Genomic DNA, 25,463 nt, shown 5'->3' with positions numbered 1-25,463 from the left:
AGCTACTAGGGAAGCCCAACTCTTGTTTGGATGGGCTTAATTTAGGCTTTGCACAAAAAATAAGCACCTTCAATAAAGTCTGATGATCAGAAATGGGGAAACCCAGAAGAGGACATCTATCTGGGCAGACATGAAGTGTGGGCCATTCATCCCCTTCGGCAAATGCAGGAGACATGACTGCTAACTGGTCTCTTCATTAAGCAAGGACAACATCTACCACAAGAGCAACTCACAAGCTACTGGCAATTTGGGGCAATCTTTAAGTGGCTTCCAACTCATAGCCATATTTCCTCCTGAAATCTGCTGGCCTGGAAAACGTCTCTAATCCTCATGAATAGATTGCCTTCAGTTTCACTAATGTGACTCCCTGTGAAGGGGGAGGATGAGCAAGGGATAAGCACCATACACAAAGGTCAAACAGTACACTCAAATCTTATCAGGAACGATCAGTCCTCGAAACTAGGCTTTGGTCAGAGAGTTTGTCTGACCTAAGGAGTTTTGACTCTTTTCCTAGTAAATAACTACTCTGTTCTACAGGAGTCTTACCATCTGTGTGACATATAGACAGGGGCAAAGGGATATATGCGTAGAAGTGCGAGGCTTCTGTGGCAAGGAAGATTTACGTGGGTGGGCACATTAGCAAGGAAATTCTGCCAGCAACTGACAAGGAATGAGCAACCAGACTTCAGTTTAGAGATTAGTGGGCAAATCCCAACCCCAGTGGATGTGCCAAGAGACACGGTGGTAAAGTCCCGCAGAGGCAGGAAACTCATGGTGCTGACAGCCAGGTTCTGCCCCGGCCCCACCTTTATGCAGGGAAATGACAGGTCAAGGCTCCACTTGAAGGGTCTACAAAGGGATGCTTATCAAATGCCCATGGACAAAGAGAGGAAAGCACGGTCTTGGTCTGTGGCTTCCTTACCACGTAGCCTTCAAGAGTCACTGGTCATTAGCTTCCAATGGCTCTGCTATAGATGTTTCAACCTAGGCTGTGTGACAGCTAGAGCTAGCATGTCAGATAAACTAGATATTCATTTGCATCTAGCTCTGACATTCCTGGGATCTTGTTGGTATTCCTAGTGAGTTTTACAGGATTTACCCAACTCGCAAATTCACCACCAGATCAGATGAGGACCTAGGCACCATATTGTTCATTAAATGCATAAAGGTAGGTGGTATGGATGTAATCTAGGCAGCTACTGCGGCTGCCTCTGGGCCCACAGTCCTCAGGCAATGGTGCCCAAAGAGGCAAGACAGTAAATACTGAGTAAACAGGCAAAAAAGGTACAGCAGACTCCAATGTACAAGAAGACCCACTGTCATACGGCTTCTACCTCTCTGCAAACTAGTGAGTGCAATAATGTGCCGAAGACAGCGACTGCTGAATGGCAGGGCCCAGCAACCGAGTCACAGCAGAGTCCAAGCGTGAAGAAAATTCGGCCTTACCTGGAGATACGGAGGAGTCGTAGGGACTTCTCTCCTTGCGGTTCATCTTGAAGGCTTGGATGTCCTTTTCCCTGTACGTTCCAAAGCCTTCGTAGCTCCTCCTTTTACTCGCACTCACGTCACTGTCCCACTTGTCGTTCGGAGGGTTCATCTCGCTGAACACGTCCAGGCTCTCCGGTCTCGCGCCGCCCCCGTCCCCACCGTTGCCAGAGTACCTTTTCGCACAGGAGTCCGCAGGCTCGCTGCTCAAGTCACCTTTGTCCTTGGCCTGCGTCCAGTGCTGGGCATCCGAAAGTGACAGTGTAGACAAGGTGTCCACCTCAAAGTTGTTCTTGGACGCTTTGTGGCTGGCTTCACTGTGCTGATGCTTCTGCTTCTCCTTATGCTTGTTTTTCTCACTCACCAAGGAGAGCTCTTTGTCTGCGCTGCTCAGCCGCTCGCTCAGGATGTGGCTGGAGAAGCCAGTGGCTTTGCCTGCGAAGAGACCACTCAAGTTGTCGTGGGTCCCCAGGAGCCGGTCTTCCTTGTGCTTATGCTTATGTTTGTGTTTCCTCTTGTGGAGCCGACCGCTGGACAGACTGGCGCTGCCCACCTTGGGAGGATTCAGGGATGGCTGCCTGTCACCAAGGCCCATGCCCACGGGCCCCTGCAGGTGCACTCCGTGCTTTGCTTTATGCTTAGCTGTACCAGACATCTTCACGTGGGAGCTTGTGTGGAACTGAGGTGGTGGCACTGTGGGCCTCATGAACGGGGACGCTGCTCCGAGCGTGTGTGACAGGTACACAGGAGCTGGGTACTGACTGTAATAACCAAGGTTCATCATAGGCATTGATGTGTAAGGCATTCCATAGGGTGCATAGTAACTTCCACTGGGAATAGGGTAGCTGAACCCTTGTAAAAAAGGCACCTTTGTCATGGTGTCATTGGTTTTTGCAGGCCTACCACGCTTCTTCTTTGACTTTAAGTCTGAAGTCCTACGAAGATAGAGCAACGGGTCATACTGGATATATGGCACCGGGTAATAGTGATCAAAATTAATCCGAAAAATGCTGGGATACGGATTCTCATGGTAAAAGGTATAACTCCGGTGGGAGATCCTGAACACCTGGAACTTCGTGATGAGCTCTTCTAGGTCCGCCAGAAACTGGAGATCATCACGGTTTTGCAGGCTTTTCCGTTTCCTCTTGTGCTTTGGCTTCTTGAGGCTTTCGTGGGCCAGAAAGTTGTCCACGATGAGATGCTTCTGCCGGTGGCCATGCCGGTTCTTTGTGCTGGTGTCAGATGGGATGGCCTCCGGGTTGTCCAGGGAGCAGAAATCAAAAGAGTACCTCCGTCGGGATTCAGAACTCTTCTCTGCTTGGTCAGACGTGCTGTTGTTGTCTGTCCCAATGCCACTGTCACTCGGGATCGTCTCTTCACTGTGGGACTCGCTCACAGGGGACAGTGTTATCTCCTTGAGTGACCCGATCTCGCAAAGGTGTGACGGGGAGTTGGCCATCAGCCTGGGTGGAGACAGCTTCCAGGTCCCACTATGGATTCCCTTTTGGGTTTTGGTTGGAAGAGCACTGATGGGCTGGAGATTTGGCATAGTTTTCAACTCTGAAAAATTGGTTTCAGTGCTGGCGGGGCTCAGGTTGCCATTGGACCCACCCAACTGTGTCGAAAGTGGGTGCATAGCTGCTGGTGAAGACGCCACAAGTGACTGAAGGTTGGAAGGCACGGCGGGAACATCCGGCTGGCTAGAAACAGGCCTCGGGTGCTTGATGGCTGTTTTGGGTTCTTCGGATGGGGGTGGCAGCTCTGCCCTCGGCTTCCTGCCCCTTTTCTTGCCGATGTAGATGGTGCCCCTCTTGCTGACATTAATCTGCTTGCCCAGTTTGCTCTCGATCGCTGCTGCCCCAGGGCTGGTCTCCGGGGGAGCTTTGGCCTTCAGTGCTATGCTGCTGGAGCAGGACAAGATCTGGTTCAATATATTTTTCCTCTTGAGTGTTTTCATCTTATTAATAGTTTTGATGGTCTTCTTATCCAATACCCCAAGCTTTCCTACTTTTTTGTGAAATTTCATCTCGCTCATGGGTTTGTCCTCTCCTGGCACTAGTTGGGCCAACTTAGCTAAACTACGTCGTCTCTTTCTCTTCTTGGTGCCAGGAAACTCCCGACTGATGGGACTGACTGGACTGGTGGACGTCCCCTCATGAATTGTCTCAACCGTGAGCAAAGGCTGCTTCTTTGGTCGCCCCCGCTTCTTTTTGACTGGCGTGATCACAGTAAGACTGTCTGTGTTGGTGTAGAGAGGGCTGGATGGAGTGATGGGATAAGCAGACGGCGGTTCCACCATCAATTTATCGGAGGTGGCCATGACTGCCTCCCGAAGCAGACTGGTGGGTTTTGGTTTGCTGCACGTCCACCTCCGTTTGGCGGCAAATTTGGGGTGCTGGATTTCTGGCAGCTTTCTTGCAGAGTGATCTGTGCATGTTGGAGGCGTCATGACCATGGGTGGCTTTCTCTGCTTAGGTACACCTCCTGGGACAACTTTCTCAGCATTTACACCAGTTTCAAGGCCAGCTGAGGGGGACTCGTTCTCCATCATTTTACCCAACTTAGGGACACGGGGGTCTTTCTTATTACCCTCGGGGTTGGAAAATATCCTATTAACTACTTCACTGCTCATAGTGATTCCCGAAGTCAAGGCTTTCTCTGGCATGATCTTTTCCACCACTGCTTTGATGGACTGTCTCTTTTTCCTCTTATGGCTGCTTGGATCGAGGCAAGGTGCCTTGATAGGGATAGTAATCCGGACATGGCTTGAGTCATTTTCAGGATTACTGACGGAACTCACATTCTGCCTGGCTGGTGAGGCCTCTTGGGCATTATCTGCAGAGTAGCCTTCCCTTTTCCCTTCTGTACTGTCAAATGCTTTCTGAGCATTCTTGACCCAGTCTAGGTCTGAGTTTGGTATGGTTTGACTTATCACATCTTTTTTACTGGACTTTTTCTTGCTGCTTATAGTAGGTGGTTCAAGGGGCTCCTTTGTACTTCCTCCATCTTGATCTACCAAGGGCTGAATCCCACTGCACTCAGCAGAGCTGCTGGGTGGGGCTGGTGAGCTGTGGTTGCTTGGAGACGGAACCACACCTCCCAAGAGCAGGTCTTTGTTACTGTTGGACAACTGATTCCATGTGCTCCCTGCACTGCCTTTCTTACCCTGGGCCTTTGCAAAGGAAGCCATGGGCTCAAGAGCTGGGATCTTGCTGGTGCTTGCAGTTTCTCTGCCAGACTCTGGACTGATGAAGCAATTCTGAGTGGCAGGTCCATTGTCAGAGTTGGTGGACCAGTCCATGTGGTTCTGGCTGCTGCTTTTTTGCTGGTGCTTTGGTTTTAAGGTGTCACTGGTGAAATCCTGTGGGAGGCCTGGGTCATAGTGGAGAGCTGAGTGTTTCTGTGGCCGCTCATAAGCCTAAGGGTGGGTGGAATGGAGAAGGAGAGAGAGAGAAACAAAGATGAGCATGTTGAAACTATTTAAAATTTCATATCAAAGGCTTAATTATTTATAAGTTGGAAATAGCCACCTTTAACACCAGAATGCTTTGTGGAGGTATATTTTTCAGTTTCTTTAGTAAAAATATGTTGCATTGATTTTTGAACATTAATAAGGATGCTTTAATCGTTGCCTTTCTCACCTTAAGTAACAGGATCTGTCTTGGTTTAATGCAATCTCAAGAACAAGAACTATTTAGAGATGGGAGGTCCTCTAAAGGTCCCACAGTCCAATGCTTCCATTTTCCAAATGAAGAGGCCAAAACTTCAACCATCGAGAGTCCTGCCCAAGGTGGCAGAGTTCAGGAGAGCATCTTAACTTCTCAACTACCTGTGCTCATTTCCATAACTCCAGCTGCAGCTTATTTCTGCCCCAGCTTCTCCTCAAACACACATGGTTCCCTATTGCAGTTTGTGTCTGTTGGGGGTTTATCCTGGAGTACGGCATCTCCGCACTCAAACAAGCAGCTCATTAGGGACCAAGAAGGAGAAAGAGCACAAGTTGAGAAATTAAGAGGGGAAGTTGGTTGTGAAGTATGGGGTTTGGAAAAATCTGGTTTTCATGAAACAGAATGAAAGTCTAAACCCAGTGTTGCTTACTTTGCCCCCAGAAATGACAGAGCTGCATTGAGACAATCCTCTGGCAACACAAAAGTCAAGGGAGGAAAAGTAAGCAACTCAGGGGTGAACTGTGGCTCCTTTAGAGTGGCAAAAGGACTGTCCTCCGTTACCAAATCCCACTTTAGCTTGGGCCTTTGCTACATGAGTTGTTCTCATCCCAGTTCTGGCACCTTATCATTTTAAGGACCTTGTCTTTTTACCAACTTATTACTTGAAATGATAATATTGTCTGTTGTTTCAAGACTGTGATATATTTTCCTAGTGGTTTGGTTTTAAAAATAAATAAGACTTAATTTTCTTCCAAAAAAAAAGAAAAAAGAGGGGAAGTTGGATGACTGTGACTGCATGGGGGAAAGGGGCCTGTCAAATGTTTTCATGTTTTCATGAAACAATGTATCTCATCTTTGTTGTACTTATCATAGTTTTAAATTTACATTTGATTTTTGTGCTAATTTAATTAATGCCTGTTTTCCTTTCTAGCCTGTGTATACCATCACAGAGATACCAAGCACAGTACCTGGAAAATAGTAGGCACTCGATAAACATTTATTGAATAAATGAGGGAAGACCGATTTTACTATGGGTAATCCATTTTGTCATTAGTGAGATTACTGTATATTGCTACATATTGTCTGCAGACACAGTTACCCTCTCCAGCCCTATTTCTTCTGCCATTCCTTCTGCATGCACCATTGTCTTTCCTGAAGACACCTATCACAATCCTTATAATGCAATGTGCTATTTTTTGTGTACTTTTCTGTCTTCTCCTAGACTGGAAGTATTTTGAAGTCAGAGATGCTCTCATTTATCCTTTTATCCCCAGTATCTACTAAAAAGCAAACCACCCAGAAAGTTCTCAATAAATGTTTGTTGAATGAACAAACAAAATAATATTTAAGATGCCTATTACCATGACAAAATACATGGCCACACACAAAAGACAATAAGCCACCAATCACTCATTTCATAATGGCTCATAATGAAACTGGAGTTCTCAGATGCATTAAATGTTGAACAAAAGATCCTTCCCAAATACTTAAGGACTAAAGATACTTGAATGGTAACTCCTCCTCAAAGCAATTTTTACTGTTAGCTCTCTTCCATCTCCCATTAATTGTTTCACTTTCCAATTAACTCTGCCTTTGGGGAAACCCATGTGACAGTCAGGAGGGTGGATTTCACTCTGGCAGTTGAAAGGTGAGGCCTGCTCACTTACACTCAGGGCAGACCAGCTGAAAGTAAGCAGTTAAGCATGCCTGGCTCCCAGTGCCTCCATCTGGACACTGCCGGATCCCATTGTTTCTACCATTTCAGCTGCAATTTGCCCTGCTGGGAGAGCTTGGCAATCAAAGGGCAGGGTGGACAAAAGGGAAGCACAACAAAAGATCAGCAGTAATGGGGGAAATGGTGCTTTAAACCTGGTGCTCAGATGGCTGCAGTCAAGGGGCAAAGAGGACTGAGGAGGACTGCTTTTTAAGGGGTGCAGGAGAACAAGGCTTTCCTTCCAGCAGTGGCTGATGGCTATATCCAGTTGCATTTCATAAAATCCCATTTCTTCATCTGTCAGCCATGACAGATTATATACACAATGGTGAGGCTGTCAGTTCCAATATGTCCTTCACTGAGAATTGAGCACTTACTCCATTGAGACAGAGATGGACATGGCAAAACGGGCTCTGAGCTCAGTTGCAGGGGTGCAAGCTCTCCCTCCCATCCTTCCCCAGCTGTCTGGGGGATATTATCCCATACAGAGGGTTTTGACTGGGGCCTTTATTAATCCACAGAGCACATGTTTCCGTTTCCCCTTCAGACTGTAGATTTTTTTCTGGGGGATCAGACTTGAATCTTTTATGGACTTTATACCACCCTCAGTCCCCAGCACGGCTATCTCTGAAATGGTTAGCAAATAAGGGAAGAGCTGATGCTATTCTCTATTGGGCTAGATTATTTTTATGGAAAACTTTTAATACAATCAAGTTCAGCATGACTCTTGGTTGCTTCCCCATCCCCACAGACTGACTGTGGAACTCACAGTCATTCTGAAGGTCTGGCTTCCTTTTTATACGTGCTTTCCATGTACATTGAGTCTAGGCCAAATGTTCATCAGGGAAATACCATTTTGAAAACACTAGACAGATTTCTCTCCTACAGGATGTGTTTATGGAAGCATGTCTGTCACGCGAAAAATTACTTTATAAAGTAGATACTATACCCTCCCCTACAACCAATGTATAAATTAACTTATATAAATTTAAATTTTGTACAAGTCAGATTTCTTTTTAAAGAGCATTTTATTTTTTTACATAATTTAAAAAACAAGCATTAAATCACTGCATAAAAACTTAAAAATCTATGAAAATGGAATAAAGGAGCCTTATCTCAGGGTTATCTAAAGCAAGTCCCAATTTTTGTCCCAATAAGAGGATAACATGATGATTCTGGCCTGAGGAAAATCATATAACTCATCAAAAATCAAGCATGACTTTGTGGTTGACAAATGACACTTGGGTTAGCTGTATTTGTGCTACTTTTTGCTGACACCAGTAATTTTAATGTGCTATCTGTGAGATATTTTGCTTTTACATGAACAGGAAGATGTGCCTGGGTATAAGGGAATGAAGGGAGCTTTATCTCTTATTTTGGCACTTGGTACTTCTCAAGATGTGGTCCTGGATCCCTGCATCACAGCCAGCTAAGGTTCTGGTTATTAATACAAATTCCTGGGCCCTGCTGCAGATATACTCATTGGCCATCTCCCAGGGTGGGACTAAGGAATGTGCATTTTAACATGCTCCTCAGATAATTCTGAAACATAATTGAGTTGTAAAACCACTCATCTAATGTTTTAACACCGTAATTCCTCTGGGGTGGGGCTCTTATGTGGTTGCTATGACATTCACAGCACTTTTTGGTGGTAAATATGCAGAGCTACTACAGGCCTGTTAGGATATGTAGTTTGGCACCACTGAGCATTCCTGATTGCTCTCTGAGCTCTTTGTAATTCACATAGTTAGAAACTCTTAACACAGTCCATTCTCTGTTCAGGTTTTCCAAGTATACTGCACAGTGAGCAGAAGAGTCAATTATATGGGTGGGTGAGAATCCTGTCCTTCCAGAAAGAACTGGGTATGCAGAGGTTCATGACCTCCCACCCTGGGATTTCTATTTCCCCATCTCATCCAAGCCAACCTCAGAGCTCTGGGAATCCCAGCATTCCACCCCTGAGGCTTGAAGCGAGTGCTCAAGCCTGAGCAAGAGGTGAGTGTGGGAGAAAAGGAATGCAACCCCACACTGTCTGATTCAAGGTTCTCAACCCTGGCTGCATGTTAGAATCATCCAGGAAGCTTTGTAAAGAGTACCACAGCTCGGATTTGACTCAGGCCAATTAAGTCAACATTCTAGAGGTGGGACCTGAACAGTAGTACATTTTTCAAAGCTCTCAGCTATCCCAATGCACAGACAGAGTTGAGAACTACCAGATTATATCAAAGACAGGGGTCTGGGTTAGGGACTAAAGAGGCTCTGATATTATCAGGAGATGTTCCAGCTCAGTGGTTTTCAAATGTGTTCCACAGAGTCCCAGGATTTTGTAAAGATATTTCTGAATTGTAGCCAGTGAATTGGGCAACAGAGAGGCTCCAGACCATTCTTTTAACCCTCAATTGAACAGAGCAGCCATGCAAAGGATTTCATTTAAGAGAAAGGAGGTGGAGAGAGATGGTTCTGTCATTTAAGAAAAGACTGAAAATTACCATTTTGGCACATGAATAGGAGGAATGCACACGCCAGCTTCCACTGAACTTGCTCTCAAAGCATCTCTCCTAAGCCCAGTTTGTTCTGCATTTGTGAATGGTAGGTAGAGAAGAATGTCAACTAAGTACCTGATTTAAACCATGGCTTTATGATCCTCTGAATTCAGAGAATTCCATGAATTCTCTGTGTCCCTTCAAAATTCCTATGTTAACATCCTAACTCCCAGTGTCATGGTATCAGGAAATGGGGCCTTTGGGAGCACAGTGTTGGATTAGGTCATGAGAGTGGAGACTTCATGAAAGGGATTAATGCTGTTATAATAAAAGAGACCCCAGAGGGTTCACTTGTCCTTCACCATGTGAGCACACAGGGAAGAGGGCCATCTATGAATCAGGAAACGGGCTCTCTTCACACACTGAATCTGCCAACACCTTGCTCTTGGAATTCCCAGCTTCCAGAACTGTGTGAAATAAATTTCTGTTTTTACAAGCCACTCCATCTACGGTATTCTGTTATAGCAGCCCAAACAGACTAAGACAATGGAACATAGAAAAGCCCCTAAGTGCACATGACGTTTCCAATTATATATATACAGTTCTCATTTCCTGCCACGTGAATTGCCCTCGGAAGTTACCTTAATGTGGTTCCCATAGGAACCATTCTTGATTTGCTATTTGGGGGCCATGAGTGATATTGAAGTACTCTATTTATTGGGGGTGATAACAGCTTACACAAATACAAAGGCCGCTCTCATATGTTTCCCTTCGTACACAGTAATTCTATGTAATTAAAAATGATTGCTGACTTGTTTCTAACCATAATGGCATTAATAAGTATTAGACTTGACTTTGCTATGGAAATAAACATAAAACTATAAAATACATGAAACAACTATTTTTAGACATTGGGCAACAGGCAATATAAGCTGTGATTCTAGATAGAAGGGAAACTTAAGAGGCTCTGCCGTATCCCTAGTTTTCTGCCAAGAAGAACTTTCTAAACCTAGGCACAGGGAAGTGGAACCCAGAGAACTATGGGTAGAGGAAATAGAGATCATAGGAAATGAGACTCTTGAGGGGACTAGAATCTGGGGTCAGGGTACCTGAGAAGAGGGACTGGTGTAGAAAAGTAACCCTGGAAACCTTAATAGAAATACCCTACGTTTTTGGCCAAACTTTAACTTGCACTTGAGGGCAAGACTCCATGAAGCACAGCAGATATATGTTATCGGGGACTGAATGTTGCTAGAGTTCTAAGGTCACATAATATTAGGCAATCTTGCATTTCTGACTAGTCAGAATGGGGAGACTTTAATAAATATCCCAGACAGGCAGCTGATATCCCAGGAATAGTTCTCCTTAAGTGCAGGGTTACTTGAACCCTAGAATAAAAGCTAGCAAAGTCTAAAAAGAATCCTTAATAAGATAAAGCTAATCTCCCAGTAAATTAACTATCAAGCAAAACAAAAGTCAAACTCTTTACAGGAAAATTGTAAAATCTAGAATCTTTACAATATACTATCTACAATTTCCAGGACACAATAAAAAATATTAGACAGGCAATGAGGCAGATAAATATGACCTGTAACCAGGAGGGTAGATATAAATCCAAGGTCCTCAAAACAGCCATTATGCAGATGGCCTGATATTAAGGAAAAGATTGGAACAACTGATAAACATATGGGAAGTCTCAGCATAGAGATGGCAACTGTACCAAAATAACAATGAAATTATAAATCGGAAAAATACAATATCTGAAATGAAAAATTCTCCATGGGCTTAACAACTTACAGGACATAGTAGAAGAGAACCTCAGAGAACATGAAGAAAAGACAGCAGAAATTATCTAAATTGAAAGGTGCATGAAGTGAGGGAGGGAGATTTAAATAAAAGAACAAACAAACAAACAAAGAAATAGCACTTCACTGACCTATAGAAAAGTATCAAGTGGTCTAACATACATAAAATTAGAATCCCAGTAGATAGGGCATCGGAGAAGGCAATGGCACCCCACTCCAGCACTCTTGCCTGGAAAATCCCATGGACAGAGGAGCCTGGTGGGCTGCAGTCCATGGGGTCCCTAAGAGTCAGACATGACTGAGCGACTTCACTTTCACTTTTCACTTTAATGCATTGGAGAAGGAAATGGCAACCCACTCCAGTGTTCTTGCCTGGAGAATCCCAGGGACGGGGGAGCCTGGTGGGCTGCTGTCTATGGGGTCGCACAGAGTCGGACACGATTGAAGCGACTTAGCAGCAGCAGCAGATAGAGCATAACGCATGTGGATTCATATAGGTAAGAAGTTCAACAAATCCCAAGCAGAGTAAGCACACACAAAAAAACTACATCTAAGTACATTGTAAACAAATTGATGAAGACCAAAGAGAAAATGTTAAAAGCAACGGAGAAAAAAGACACATTATATACAGGGAAATAGTGACAAAAATAATGTCTGACATTTTATCAATAAAGATCAAGCCAGAAGACAATCAATATCTTTAAAGTATTAAAACGAAAATAAAGTCAACTTAAATTTTTCTAACCCAAGAAAGCATTCTTCATATCTGAAGCCAAAATGAAGATATTTTCAGATAAATAAAAAGTGAGGAAATTCACTGCTGGTAGACTTGAATTGTTTTTGTCGTTTAGTTGCTAAACTGCATCCGACTCTTTTACGAGCCAACAGACTATAATCCACCAGGTTCCCCTGTCCATGGGATTTCCCAGGCAAGATCACTAGAGTGGTTTGCCATTTCCTTCTCCAGGGAATCCTCCTGACCCAGGGATGGAACATACGTCTCCTGCATTGGCAGGCAGATTCTTTACCACTGAGACACCAGGGAAGCCCAGATCTGAATTATAAGAAATGTAAAAGGAAGTTCCTTAGGGTAAAGCAAAATAACACCAGATAGAAACTCAGATCTACATGAATGAATGAGGAACATGGAAATAGTATATATGAGGGCATATAATTTAACACCTATACTTGGTCTTAAAATCTTTAAAAGGCCTGCTTAAAGTGGAGGTATTAACAATGTATCATGAAGTTTATGACTTTTATAGAAACAAAATGTAAAACAATAAAACAAAGGGCAAGAGAAGGGTATATGGAAGTATACACTTGTAAGGTACTTATATTTGAAGAAATATACATTAAATACAAAGACACAGTTTAAAAAGATGGAACGAGACACACCACACAAACATCAAATTTTAGAATGCTGGAGTGACTCAATTAATATAGTGCAAAACGGCCTTCAGAACAGAGAGTATTACCAGAGATAATTAAGGACATTTCAAAATAAGAGAGTCAATTCATCAAGATTAAACAATAATCCTAAATTTGTTTGCACCTCGTACAGATATACGTGAATCAAATATTGGAAATAAAAACTAAGAGAATTAAAGGAAGAAATAGACTACCGTAATTAAAAGGATTTAACACTCTTCTTTCAGTAATTGCTAGAGCAAATTGACGTAAAAAAACAAATTGAAAAAAATATACAGAAAATTTGATCAATGTTCTCAACCAATTTAACCTCACACAACGGCAAAATATCTTCAGCCAAATATACTGGATCACAAAAGGAGTAGGAATGGACAGGGAGCACATATGAATGTCCTCAAACATCATTTGAAGCAAGAAAATGTCAATTAAAACCACAACTAGATATGACTAAACCCCAAGTAGGATCAGTTCAGTTCAGTGCAGTCACTCAGTCGTGTCTGATTCTTTGTGACCCCATGGACTGCAGCACGCCAGGCCTCCCTGTCCATCACCAACTCGGAGTTTACTCAACTTGGAGTTTACCCAAACTCATTCCATTGAGTCAGTGATGCCAGCCAACCATCTCATCCTCTGTCATCCCCTTCTCCTCCTGCCTTCAATCTTTCCCAGCATCAGGGTCTTTTCAAATGAGTCAGTTCTCTGCATCAGGTGGCCAAAGTACTGGAGTTTCAGCTTTAGCATCATTCCCTCCAAAGAAATCCCAGGGCTGATCTCCTTCAGAATGGACTGGTTGGATCTCCTTGCAGTCCAAGGGACTCTCAAGAGTCTTCTCCAACAGTTCAAAAGCATCAATTCTTGGGCACTCAGCCTTCTTCACAGTCCAACTCTCACATCCATACATGACCACAGGAAAAACCATAGCCTTGACTAGATGGACCTTTGTTGGCAAAGTAATGTCTCTGCTTTTTAATAAGCTGTCTAGGTTGGTCATAACTTTTCTTCCAAGGAACAAGTGTCTTTTTATTCCATGGCTGCAGTCACCATCTGCAGTGATTTTGGAGCCCAGAATGATAAAGTCCAAGTAGGACAGTTAACATTAAAAATACTGAAGATGACCAGTACTGATAAAGGTATGGACAACTGAAACGCTCATCCATTGCTGGAGGGAATGCAAAATGGTACCACTTTGGAAGCTGTTTTGGTCATGCCTTTTAAAGCTAGAAATACTCTTCCCTTGCTGTTGTTGTATAGTTGCTCAATCATGTGCAACTCTTTGCAATCCCATGGACTGCAGCATACCAAGCTTCCCTGTACTTCACAATTTCCTGGACTTTGCTCACACTCATGTCTATTGAGCCGGTGATGCCATCCAACCGTCTCATCCTCTGTCATCACCTTCTCCTCATGCTCTCAATCTTTCCCAGCATCAGGGTCTTTTTCAATAAGTTGGCTCTGCATCAGGTGGCCAAAGTATTGGAGCTCCAGTTTCAGCATCAGTCTTTCCAATGATATTTGGGGTTGCTTTCCTTTAGGATTGACTGGTTTGATCTTGTTGTTGTCCAAAGGACTCTCAAGAGTCTTCTCCAGTACCACAGGTGAAAGCATCAATTCTTCAGCGCTCAGCCTTCTTTATGGTTCAAATCTCACATTCACACGTGACTACTGAAAAAACCATAACTTTGACTAAACTGACCTTTGTCGGCAAAGTGATGTCTCTTCATTTTAATACACTGTCTAGGTTTGTCACAGATTTTCTTCCAAGGAGTGAGCTTCATTTAATTTCATGGCTGCAATCACTGTCTGCAGTGATTTTGGAGCTCAAGAAAATGAAGTCTGTCACAGTTTTCATTGTTTCCCCATCTATCTGCCATGAAAATGGGCTCAGATGCCAGGATCTTAGTTATTTAAATGTTTAGTTTTAAGCCCGCTTTTTTACTCTCCTCTTTTGCCTTCATCAAGAGGTTCTTTAATTCTTCTAAGCTTTCTGCCATTAGGGTGGTGTCATCTGTACATCTGAGGTTATTGATATTTCTCCTTGCAATCTTGATTCCAGCTTGTGATTCATCCAGCTTGGCATTTCACATGGTGTACTCTGCATATAAGTTAAATAAACAGGATAACAATATACAGCCTTGACGTACTCCTTTCCCAATTTAAAACCAGTCCATTGTTACATGTCTGGTTCTAACTGTTGGTTCTTGACTTGTATACAGGTTTCTCAGGAGACAAGTAAGGTGGTCTGGTATTCCCATCTCTTTAAGAATTTTCCAGTTTGCTATGATCCACACAGTCAAAGGCTTCAGCACAGTCAATGAAGCAGAAGTAGATGTTTTTTCTGGAATTCCTTTGTTTTTTCTATGATCCAATGGAAACTGGCAATTTGATCTTTGGTTCCTCTGACTTTTCTAAATCCAGCTTGTACATCTGCAAGTTCTCAATTCATGCACTATTGAAGCTTAGCTTGAAGGATTTTGAGCATTACCTTGAGAGCATGTGAAATGAGCACATTGTGTGGTAGTTTGAACACTCTTTGGCACTACCCTTCTTTGGGATTCAATACGAGAGACCTGGGTTCAATCCTTGGGTCAGAAAGATGCCCTGAAGAAGGAAATGGCAGCCCACTCCAATATTCTTGCCTGGAAAATCCCATGGACAGAGGGGTCTGGCGGGCTACAGTCCATAGGGTTGCAAAGGGTTGCACATGACTGAGCGACTAACACTTTTCACTTTCTTTAGGATTGGAATGAAAACTGACATTTTCTACTCCTGTGGCTACTGCTGAGTTTTCCAAATTTACTGGCATATCGAGTGCAGCACTTTCACAGCATCATCTTCTATAATTTTAAATAGCTCAGCTGGGATTCTATCACTTCCACTAGCTTTGTTCTTACTAATGCTTCCTAAGGCCACTTAACTTCACGTTCTAGAATGTCTGACTCTAGGTGAGTGACCGCACCATCATGGTTACCCGAGCCATTAAGACCCCTTTTGTATAGTTCTGTGTAATCTTTCCACCTCTTCTTAATCTCTTCTACTTCTGTTAGATCCTTAATGTCTCTGTCCTTTATTGTGCCCATCTTTGCATGAAATGTTCCCTTGGTATCTCTAATTTTCTTGAAGAGATCTCTAGTCTTTCCCATTCTATTGTTTTCCTCTATTTCTTTGTGTTGCTCACTTAAGGAGGCTTTCTTATCTCTCCTTGCTATTCTTTGGAACTCTGTATTCAGTTGTGTATATCTTTCCCTTTCTCCTTTGCCTTTCCCTTATCTTCTTTTCTCAGCTATTTGTAAGGCCTCCTCAACCATTTTGCCTTCTTGCATTTCTTTTTCTTAGGGATGGTTTTGGTCACTGCCTCCTGTACAGTGTTAAGAAACTCTGTCCATAGTTCTTCAGGTTCTCTGTCTATCAGATCTAATCCCTTGAATCTATTTGTCACTTCCACTGTATAATCATAAGGGAATTGATTTAGGTCATACCTGAACGGCCTAGTGGTTTTCCCTACTTTCTTCAATATAAGTCTGAATTTTGCAATAAGGAACTCATGATTTGAGCCACAGTCAGCTCCTAGTCTTGTTTTTGCTGACTGTATAGAGTTTCTTCATCTTCAATTGCACAGAATAAAATCAATGTGATTTTGGTATTGGCCATCTGGTTATATCTATGGGTAGAGTTGTCTCTTTTGTTGTTGGAAGAGGGTGTTTGCTATGACGTTCTCTTGGCAAAACTTTGTTAGCCTTTGCCCTGATTCATTTTGTACTCCAAGGTCTAACTTGTCTGTTACTCCAGGTATCTCCTGACTTCTTACTCTTGCATTCTAGTCCCCTATGATGAAAAGGACATCTTTTTTTGTTAGTTCTAGAAGGTCTTGCAGGTCTTCATAGAATCATTCAATTTCAGCATTAGTGATTGGGGCATAGACTTGGATTACTTGATGAAGAACAGTTTGCCTTGGAAGCAAATTGAGATCATTCTGTCGTTTTTGAGATTGATCCCAAGTACTGCATTTTGGACTCTTCTGTTGAATATGAGGGCTACTCCATTTCTTCAGAGGGATTCTTGCCCACAGTAGTAGATAAAATGGTCATCTGAATTAAATTCGCCCGTTCTCATCCATTTTAGTTCACCGTTTCCTAAAAATGTTGATGTTCACTCTTGCCAACTGCTGTCTGACCACATCCTTTTACCTTGATTCATGGACCAAACATTCCAGGTTCCTATGCAATACTGTTCTTTACAGCACTGGACTTTACTTTCACCACCAGACATATCCACGACTGGGTAGAGTTTCCGTTTTGGCTCAGACTCTTCATTATTTCTGTAGCTATATCTCCACTCTTCCCTAGTAGCATATTGGACACCTACCAACCTTGTGGTTTTCATCCTTTAGTGTTGTATCTTTTTGCCTTTTCATACTGTTCATGGGGTTCTCGAGGCAAGAATATACTCTATGACTGAGCAACGCCACTCCTGTGCATTTACCCAAGATATGAAAACATGTATCCATAAACAGACTTTTACAAAAACTTTAGAGCAGCTTATTCAGAGTACCTGGAAACAGTCTGGGTGTCAATCAGCAGAAGAACACACAAACTCATCAATGCAAAGAACAAAGTTTGGATATATTCCACAATATGGATACGTCACACACATGAATTATGCAGAGTGAAAAAAGCCAGACTCCAAAAAAGTACATACTGTATGATTTCATTTATGTAAAGTTCTAGGACAGGTAAAACTAATCTATTACAACATAAATGAGAACAGTGGATGCTTGAAGTTGAGTGGGATTGGGAAAGGACAGGAGGAAAGTTTCTAGGGATAATATACATATTTTATATCATGATAAGAGTGTGAGTTACACAGCTGTGTGCATTTGTCAAAACTTTTTGAACTGTATACCTAAGATGTATATATTTCAGTATATGTAAAATTTACCTGGATTATGTAAAAGAAAATACATCAAACAAAGAATTACAAAGAGCACTCTGTCACTCACACACACACACACACACACACACACACACAAAGCCACTCAGGAGAATTCAGGGACACTTTCTTTCCAGTGAACACCTAGGCAGCCAGTGGGTAGTGTTGCCCTACCACAGAGTGCCCTATCACTCTCTCTTTGCTCAGGGACAGCTGAAGGAGCTGACGCCAAACAATGGAGCCTGAATTAAGCAGACAGGTGCCTGTGGCTTTTGCAGGCCACATTCTCTCCTTTCCTCATCCTTGCTAGATTCCCTGACCTGGGCCAACAGGTAGAAAGATGAAGCCTGCCTCCATCCCAGCCACAAATCCACCTTTTCTGAGGTAAGAAGGAAGCTTGACAAGAACCTGCTCACAAATCAAAGTTAAAGCTGCCCCGCCTCCTCTGTAAATCATGTGAGATCCATCTGGGTAATGACTCCTCCAGTGTAATTCCCTATTAAGAGGCTTTATCTGGAGAGATAAGCAGCTGGTTTCCGTGTCACTAATTGCTGTCTGCTGTGATTTTAAAACATCTGCACCATTGTGCTCTTCATTTTCATATTCTAATCACCCTGAAACTTGAAAAAGGTACATCATTGATTGTTTCTATGGGTTAATTAGTACACAGTCTCCTTGTAGAGACAATTTAGAGGCAGCCAGAACCTCAATCAGGAAGTTTGTTTTAAAAATTAATAACATCAGCAGTGGCTGGAGGGACTGTCACGTTCAGGGACATACCAGGACTCTACTGATCTGGGAGCCACCCTTTGTTATGCTCCAAGGAGGAAGGAAGCCAACAGGGCAAGGGGCAGGAGAGCAGAAAGTGGCAGCAAGGGCAGCAGAGAACGGACAGGCCCGTCCCCAGTGGACGCAGCCGCTGTCTCCACTGTCTTCCTCCCTGCTGCACCACCCCACTTCAACTAGCCTGAGTCACTTTCTTTCCCCGTCAGCACCAGTCAGGACTCTGATAAGTTAAAGAAAGTGAAAGTGAAAGTCACTCATCTGTGTCCGACTCTTTGCAACCCCATGGACTATACAGTCCATGGGATTCTCCAGGCCAGAATACTGGAGTGGGTAGCCTTTCCCTTCTCCAGGGGATCTTCCCAACCCAGGGATGGAACCCAGGTCTTCCACGTTGCAGGTGGATTCTTTACCAGTTGAGCTACAAGGGAAATCCAAGAATACTGGAGTGGTAGCCTATCCCTTCTCCAGCAGATCTTTCCAACCCAGGAATCGAACAAGGTTCTCCTGAATTGCAGGCAGATGCTTTACCAACTGAGCTATCAGGGAAGCCCAGGACAATGATGAGGACTGAACACAATAGCTGAAGGTGAGAGTGATTTGTTAAAACAATAAGAGCATGAGAGATGATCTCATTAAGTCCACTCATTGTTCTCCCCTCCCCCACGAAAGACCTGAACCATATAGAAGAGAGACACTGGAACCCTGAACTTCTCAAATTCAGGGTTTAAACTGCACATGATTCACCTGGGGGTCTGGTTAAAATGCAGAGTCTGATATAAATAGAAGATCTGGGGTGAAGCTGTGATTCTGTATTTCTAACAAGCTCCCAGGTGGTACCCAGGGTCAACCATTTGAGTTGTGCTGGTCCAGACTCTCTTTTCTCAAGTCTACGTGTGAGATCACTATTCCTGAAATCCAAGGGACAGCTGAGAGGCCACAGTGTGTGTGGGGAGGCTTGAGATCTACACAGGAGTCTAAATCCCAGGCTCACAAGTCCTGCGGCCTCTCCTATCTCAGCTTCCTTATCTAGAAATTAATAGCAGTATCCATGTCAAAGAAGATTTGAGAGGATTAGCAGTTGGTGAGCATCAAGTATTTAACAGTGCCTGGCCCTTAGTAGGTGCTATGTTAATGTAGCTATTACACTTACATATTTTTTCAATAAACTGCTTTTCTGAAAAGTAACATCCAGCAGAAATTTGGGATAGGGTAGAGACATTAACCAGGGAGAGCCTCATTTAATCTCAGATAGTGGAGAAGGCAATGGCACTCCACTCCAGTACTCTTGCCTGGAAAATCCAATGGACAGAGGAGCCTGGTAGGCTGCAGTCCATGGGGTCGCTAAGTGTTGGGCACGACTGAGAGACTTCACTTTCACTTTTCACTTTGATGGATTGGAGAAGGAAATGGCAACCCACTCCAGTGTTCTTGCCTGGAGAATCCCAGGGATAGAGGAGCCTAGAGGGCTGCTGTCTATGGAGTCGCATAGAGTCGGACACGACTGAAGCAACTTAGCAGCAGCAGCAGCAGTGGAGTCTTGAATTCACTCATTCTCGAAGTCTGTTGCTACCCCTCCTCCAAATTGACCTGATGTTCAGAGTTCAAAGTCTTCCTTCACAGCCTCCCTGGTGGTTACCTGACATATAGGGTCACAGTGGGCTTACTTCTGCACAAAATACATTGTTGCGTCTATAAATGTATGTGGGTGTGTGCTCAGTTGGTAAGTCGTATCCAGCTCTTTAGGACCTCATGGACTGTAGCCCTCCAAGCTCCCCTGTCCACGGAATTTTCCAGGCAAGAATACTAGAGTGGGTTGCCATTTCCTACTCCAGGGGATCTTCCTGACCCAGGGATTGAACCTGCGTCTCTTGCATATCCTGCATTGGTAGGTAGTTTCTTCACCAGTAAGAACTACCAGTGGTCCCCACTAAATCCACATTTCACCAAGCCTCTCTCCTGCAAGTCTGGGTCACAATTCTGGGCTAGAGCCCAGAGAGCTTTACTTCAGTCAAGTTTGATAAACACTGGTAACCTAAGGGTTTCTACTGGGAAGGGGTTAAGAACTGTACTCCAGGGTAGAGGAATAGCAGAGATCAGGGAGGAAAGGGCCCAAAGATTATATCTAGTTTTGCTTGTTAGAAGACAAAAAAAAACTTAAGATGGGAGAGGGCAGAAGAAAAGAAGTATTTTTCCCCTCTTTACCTCATGCTTTCCTTTTTATAAATTCATTTTACGGCAAAACTGGCGCTTTTTACCATTAGAGCAAAAATAACCATTGATGATAAATCAAGTAAAAAAAGTCACAAAGATGCTGAATTAGCCTGCAGATCCACCTTTTAAAGTTTCCCATAAACACTGCAAACTGCAAGCATTCGGCACATCTTTCATTTTGCACGAGTATCATTTGGATGGCAAGGGAAGCAGAGCGAAGGCAAGGGGCTAGCCTTGTGGGTGAGGGCTGAGGCCCAGAATCCTTTCTGCCCCTGGGGTGTGACCGTGTCCTAGGTGGTTGCCCACAGTGATGTCCCTGGTGTGGCAATCACGTGGGTCCCCATGTCAACCGATATTAACCACACTTGGAATCTCCAATTCAATTCATGCTCCTGAACTTTCTCTAGGAGGCTTCCTGTTGAAGGTAGTATGGCATCTGTCACCTGTGGACTGTCTTCTCTCTTTCTTTGAGAGACAGTGGAGCAGAACTGTGTAGCAGTGAGGAACACAGACTCTTGAGCTGAGATGACTGGGTTCCAATCTTACTCTATGACATTGGGCAAGTTGCTCCACCTGTCTGTGTCCCAATTTCCTTAGCTGCAGAACAGGGATGATAACACATTTATCTAGTAAGGTGAATGCTGCTACTGCTACTGCTACTGTTAAGTCGCTTCAGTCGTGTCCGACTCTGTGCGACCCCATAGACGGCAGCCCACCAGGCTCCCCCATCCCTGGGATTCTCCAGGCAAGAACACTGGAGTGGGTTGCCATTTCCTTCTCCAGTAAGGTGACTAGGTGAATCACATATGTCAACCTATGTTGGGCAGCTCATCCAGTGTCAAGTGCACAGTCAAGGCTATTCCAGTGCTCGCTCTGCAGTGGAGAATCCCAAGGGCATGCTCAGGCTCAGGCATCAGAAGGAACTCAGTTCAAATCCCAGCTTCACCTCATATAACCTGTGTGACCTGAGACTTGTTTCTTATCTTCTCTACTTCTAAAATGGGAGAAGTAACACAGCTGTCTAACAAGAGAATATTGGTAAAAATATTGTCATAGAACACACTGTGCGTGCTCAACAAATTCCAGTTATTACTAACATTATAATTTTATGATTATTAATTATTGGTGTCACCCTTCCCCTCCATCAGAGAAACTCAGTTCTCTCACAAGAGGGGTCAGGATACATGCCCCCTTTACTTCTAGTTATCCTCCTGGTATGAGTTCCAACTCAGATTTCAGGGTGTGATGACAGGTCTGGGAGGAGGTTTCTGATAACCAGAGGGATAAGAACTAGTATGAAGGAGAATCCAGCCCAAGCACACTCCCTGGCCATGATTCTGCAGTTATTCTGGGCCGTATGGCTTGGCCTTGATCTCTCCAAATGTGCCTGGTGCCTTCCTGCAGTACAAATATCTTAGAGTGTCAATCAGTTGTCTAGAAGTTGTAAACTGGACACACATTCTCCCCATTGTCTTTTGCCATGATTTAGCTTAATAGGGATTTTAGGATCTTTCTGCATCAAAACAGAGCATTATACGGAGTTTCTGTTGGTGTGCTTTGGGGTTGGGTGCTGCCGTCCTATAAAGTCATGAAGACAAAATGTACTACTTACTATGATGAATGCTGGTACCTGTCTGTGGGCAGCTGGCATCACTGAAAGGTTAACAGGGAAGTTTGGATGTAGGTTGAAAATCTATGTATGCCTCCATTAGGTCAGAGTCTGATGTATTTGCCTCAATTCATCTGGAGTCATTCATGAAGCAAAGGTATATTTGACCACAACACAGATGAAGTACAGTGCTCTCACAATCCTAGACCCTCTTCTATTACAGAGGGAGACATTGAATCAGAAGACTGATGGATTGCTTAAATTCACACCAACAGTCAGGGTCAGAGTTGGTTCAGAGTCTCCCGATTCCAATCTCCAACTGCTCCTCCTGTCCCCTTGCAAGAACCTCCTCCATTTAGGAGACTAGGTGCAAGGCACTGGGAAGACACCCTCTGTTCTGACGTTATTTTCTGGGACCTGCAAGCCGACGCACTTTGCTGAGCCTCGTTGTACCTATTGGACCTACTCCCATAGGTCTGATTCTTGAACCTGCCTCCAAGGTGAAGCCAACCTGAAGCTTCTGTTCCAGTTTGGTTGCTGGACTATCTCATAATCTGTTCCCACCTTTCCTTCAGCTCCTTGTCAAGTCTGGTCAGACAGCTTGGCCTTAAGAATTACACTTGCTCATTCAGTATGCCTATTCTCAGACACCCGCCTTGCCAATAACTGCTTTAGTAGCAGCCACCTGGTGGATCTCCTGGCTAAACCTCCTGTGGATCACCTGTGGATCTCCTTCCTTGGTCCACTGGCTTAACCATGTCTCAGGTCAGGTAATTCTGCACTGGCTTTCAGCAATTCCCCACATGCAGGAAGAGACCGGGGCTGAAACACATCTCATGTGCAGCTGCAGGTCAACAGAGATTTATCTTTGATGACATTTACACTTAGACTAATAGTGTCTTAGCCTTGCCTCTCCCTCTTTCTAATGCCCTCCCCCCTACAAACTGCCCATTTCTTATGTAAGGATCTTAATTTCATTTCCTTTTTAATTAATCTGGGTTTCTCTGGGTTTCAGCTTTTGCTTGACCCCTTAACTAGTGGTGTAACCTTGGGAAGTAACCTGACCCGCTGGGCATCCATCCTTCTTTCTGTAATACAGAAATGACCACCTGCTTGCCTCTCCAGGCTACCCTGAGGATCTAAGGGATGTGAAAACATTTTGAAAACCGTAAAGCACTATATAAATGTGGGTTATTGCAGTTGTTTGTTATTGCTTGGTTGAAAACTCATCTAATAATTTCAGAAAGCCAAGAATGCTGACCATACTCCCTGTAACATCAGCATGATACGCAGGGAAAACTTAGGATAAATTTTAGTAAATTTTAAAAATCATTTATACACACTTTCTAAGGACTTCTAAAATCTTACCATCTATCTTTCAGTGTCTCGGCTGAAGGCGAGGGAAGGGAGAGTTTGGAAGGGGAACAGAAAACACTAACAACAGCCCTCCCCACTCTGGCAATAAACTTCTAGCTCCAAAGCAGGTTTTATTTAGTGTGCCATAAAAACAGTCATTTCTCCCATCATAAAAGAAGCCTGACTACTCAGTCTCGTTTTTCTGCAGTAAGTCTGTGGGTTGAGTGGTCCTATTTCTGGACTAGGCTGCCCTTCCTCCTCAATCCTAAGCCCCCTCCCCCACAGTCCTGCATATATTGAGAAATAAAAGGCAATTTTAAAGTATTTTATTACGTGCGAATTTACAGGGGAAAAACATATATGTTTTTGGAGATGGAACTAAGATTTAATTGTCCCTCTATTTTATGGTTACTGCCTCATGGGTATGTTCCAGACATCTTGGGCACTGTGGTTTAAAAAAAAAAAAAAATTCAGGTGAAGACTGTTGCAACTTTTCTAGCCATTAAACAGACCTTGGAAATTTTAGGTCATTCTGGAAATAAAAAGCTCAACACAGGCTCAAGAAAGTAGGTTCCACTTATCTCTGCACCTACCAAGCTCTTCTGGGCTTAGGGAGCTAACTGTGCTCCTCTGATTACCTGGCAAAAGACTTGATGCCATACACGAGGTAATTTACTGACTATGTGCCTAAATGAATCACTTCTCCTCACAAGGAGTCAGCAATGTACTTTAGTCTGTTTTCACCAAACAAGCAGAGGAGTTAGCACTGAGATGTCTGGGACTAAGACTGTATTTCAAGGTTTCTTCTGAATGAACTCACGTCCTGTTAAGTGGGCAAAGTTGGCTCCTGGCATTCAAAGGGTGAAGCATCAGGGTGAGCATCAGGAAACTTGATTTCTAACGCATGCACTGCTCCTCTAGGCCTCAGTTTTCCCATTCGTAAAACAAAATGGCTCGTGTGACAGAGGATGTCCAAGGCTCTTTTGGCTCAACCATTGTACACTATGAAGTGCAACCATTCTTTATTTAGTATTAAACAGGTGAAAGGAAAAGTGTTAGTCACTCAGTCATGTCTGAGTGGCTCTTTGCGACCCCAGGGGCTGTAGCCCTCCAGGATCCTCCATCCACAGAATTCTCCAGATAAGAATACTGGAGTGGGTTGCCATTCCCTTCTCCAGGGGATCTTCCTGAACCAAGGATCGAACCTGTGTCTGTAGCATGGCAGGTGGATTCTTTACAATCTGAGCTACCATGGAAGCCCTGGAACCTCATTTTAAAAAGCCCTAAATACAGCTGAGGTAGTTTTCTCTCTTCAGTTATTTCTCATAGGGTTTGCCTGAGCTGATTCTACAAAAATTTCTAGGCTGTGGATGACACTTGATTGCCTGATCCCAAAGCCTATTTATCAGTGGGAAGGACAGAGTGACAGGAGCCTGGGGAACTGGAAGTTCAGAGGTGCCTAACCTCCAACCTGGCATCAAATATTAACTAGATGGCAGTCACCCTCTTAGTATAAGTTGAAAGAAGACCATAGTCTCGAGGGTCCCACATACACAACTGGGTCATCCAGAAGTTTTTCTGTTTGTGTCTGCTTCCCTCATAGTTCAGTTGGAAAAGAATCTGCCTACAATACAGGAGACCTGGGTTCGATTCCTGGGTCAGGAAGATCCCCTGGAGAAGGAAATGGCAACCCACTCCAGTATTCTTGCCTGGGAAATTCCACAGACAGAGGAGCCTGGCAGGCTATATAGTCCATGGGGTCGCAAAAGTTGGACGCGACTTAGCGACTAAAGATAGATAGATAGATAGATAGATAACCAAATAAAAAGCATTCCTGCAGAGATTCCTGAAAAGTAGAATACCTGGCAGGAGAAGGAAAAAAGGCTTGGAGAGTGGGTCTCCCTGGCAGATACAGAGCTTCTACAAAATCATCTCAACACCCTAGTTTCTTAACCTTCAAACCATTACTCTGCTGGCTTATCTCCTTAA

At 43.8% G+C, this 25,463-nt stretch overlaps 1 protein-coding gene across 3 annotated transcripts in view; it reads right to left on the bottom strand.

The window, feature by feature from the left end:
* The window catches only part of SETBP1 (SET binding protein 1), a 407,102-nt gene that overhangs the window by 116,306 nt on the left and 265,333 nt on the right, over positions 1 to 25,463 (bottom strand). For all 3 annotated transcript variants that reach the window (XM_070361976.1, XM_070361978.1, XM_070361977.1), the window contains exon 4: positions 1,447 to 4,903. In XM_070361976.1, the coding sequence (XP_070218077.1) occupies positions 1,447 to 4,903 (3,457 nt within the window). The remainder of the gene's footprint in view (positions 1 to 1,446; positions 4,904 to 25,463) is intronic.

This window comes from Bos mutus, chromosome 24, assembly GCF_027580195.1.
Source record: "Bos mutus isolate GX-2022 chromosome 24, NWIPB_WYAK_1.1, whole genome shotgun sequence".
In the NCBI taxonomy this organism is placed as follows: Eukaryota; Metazoa; Chordata; class Mammalia; order Artiodactyla; family Bovidae; genus Bos; species Bos mutus.
The sequence above is the reverse complement of the archived record's forward strand: the minus strand, read 5'-3'. Positions and strand labels throughout refer to the sequence as shown.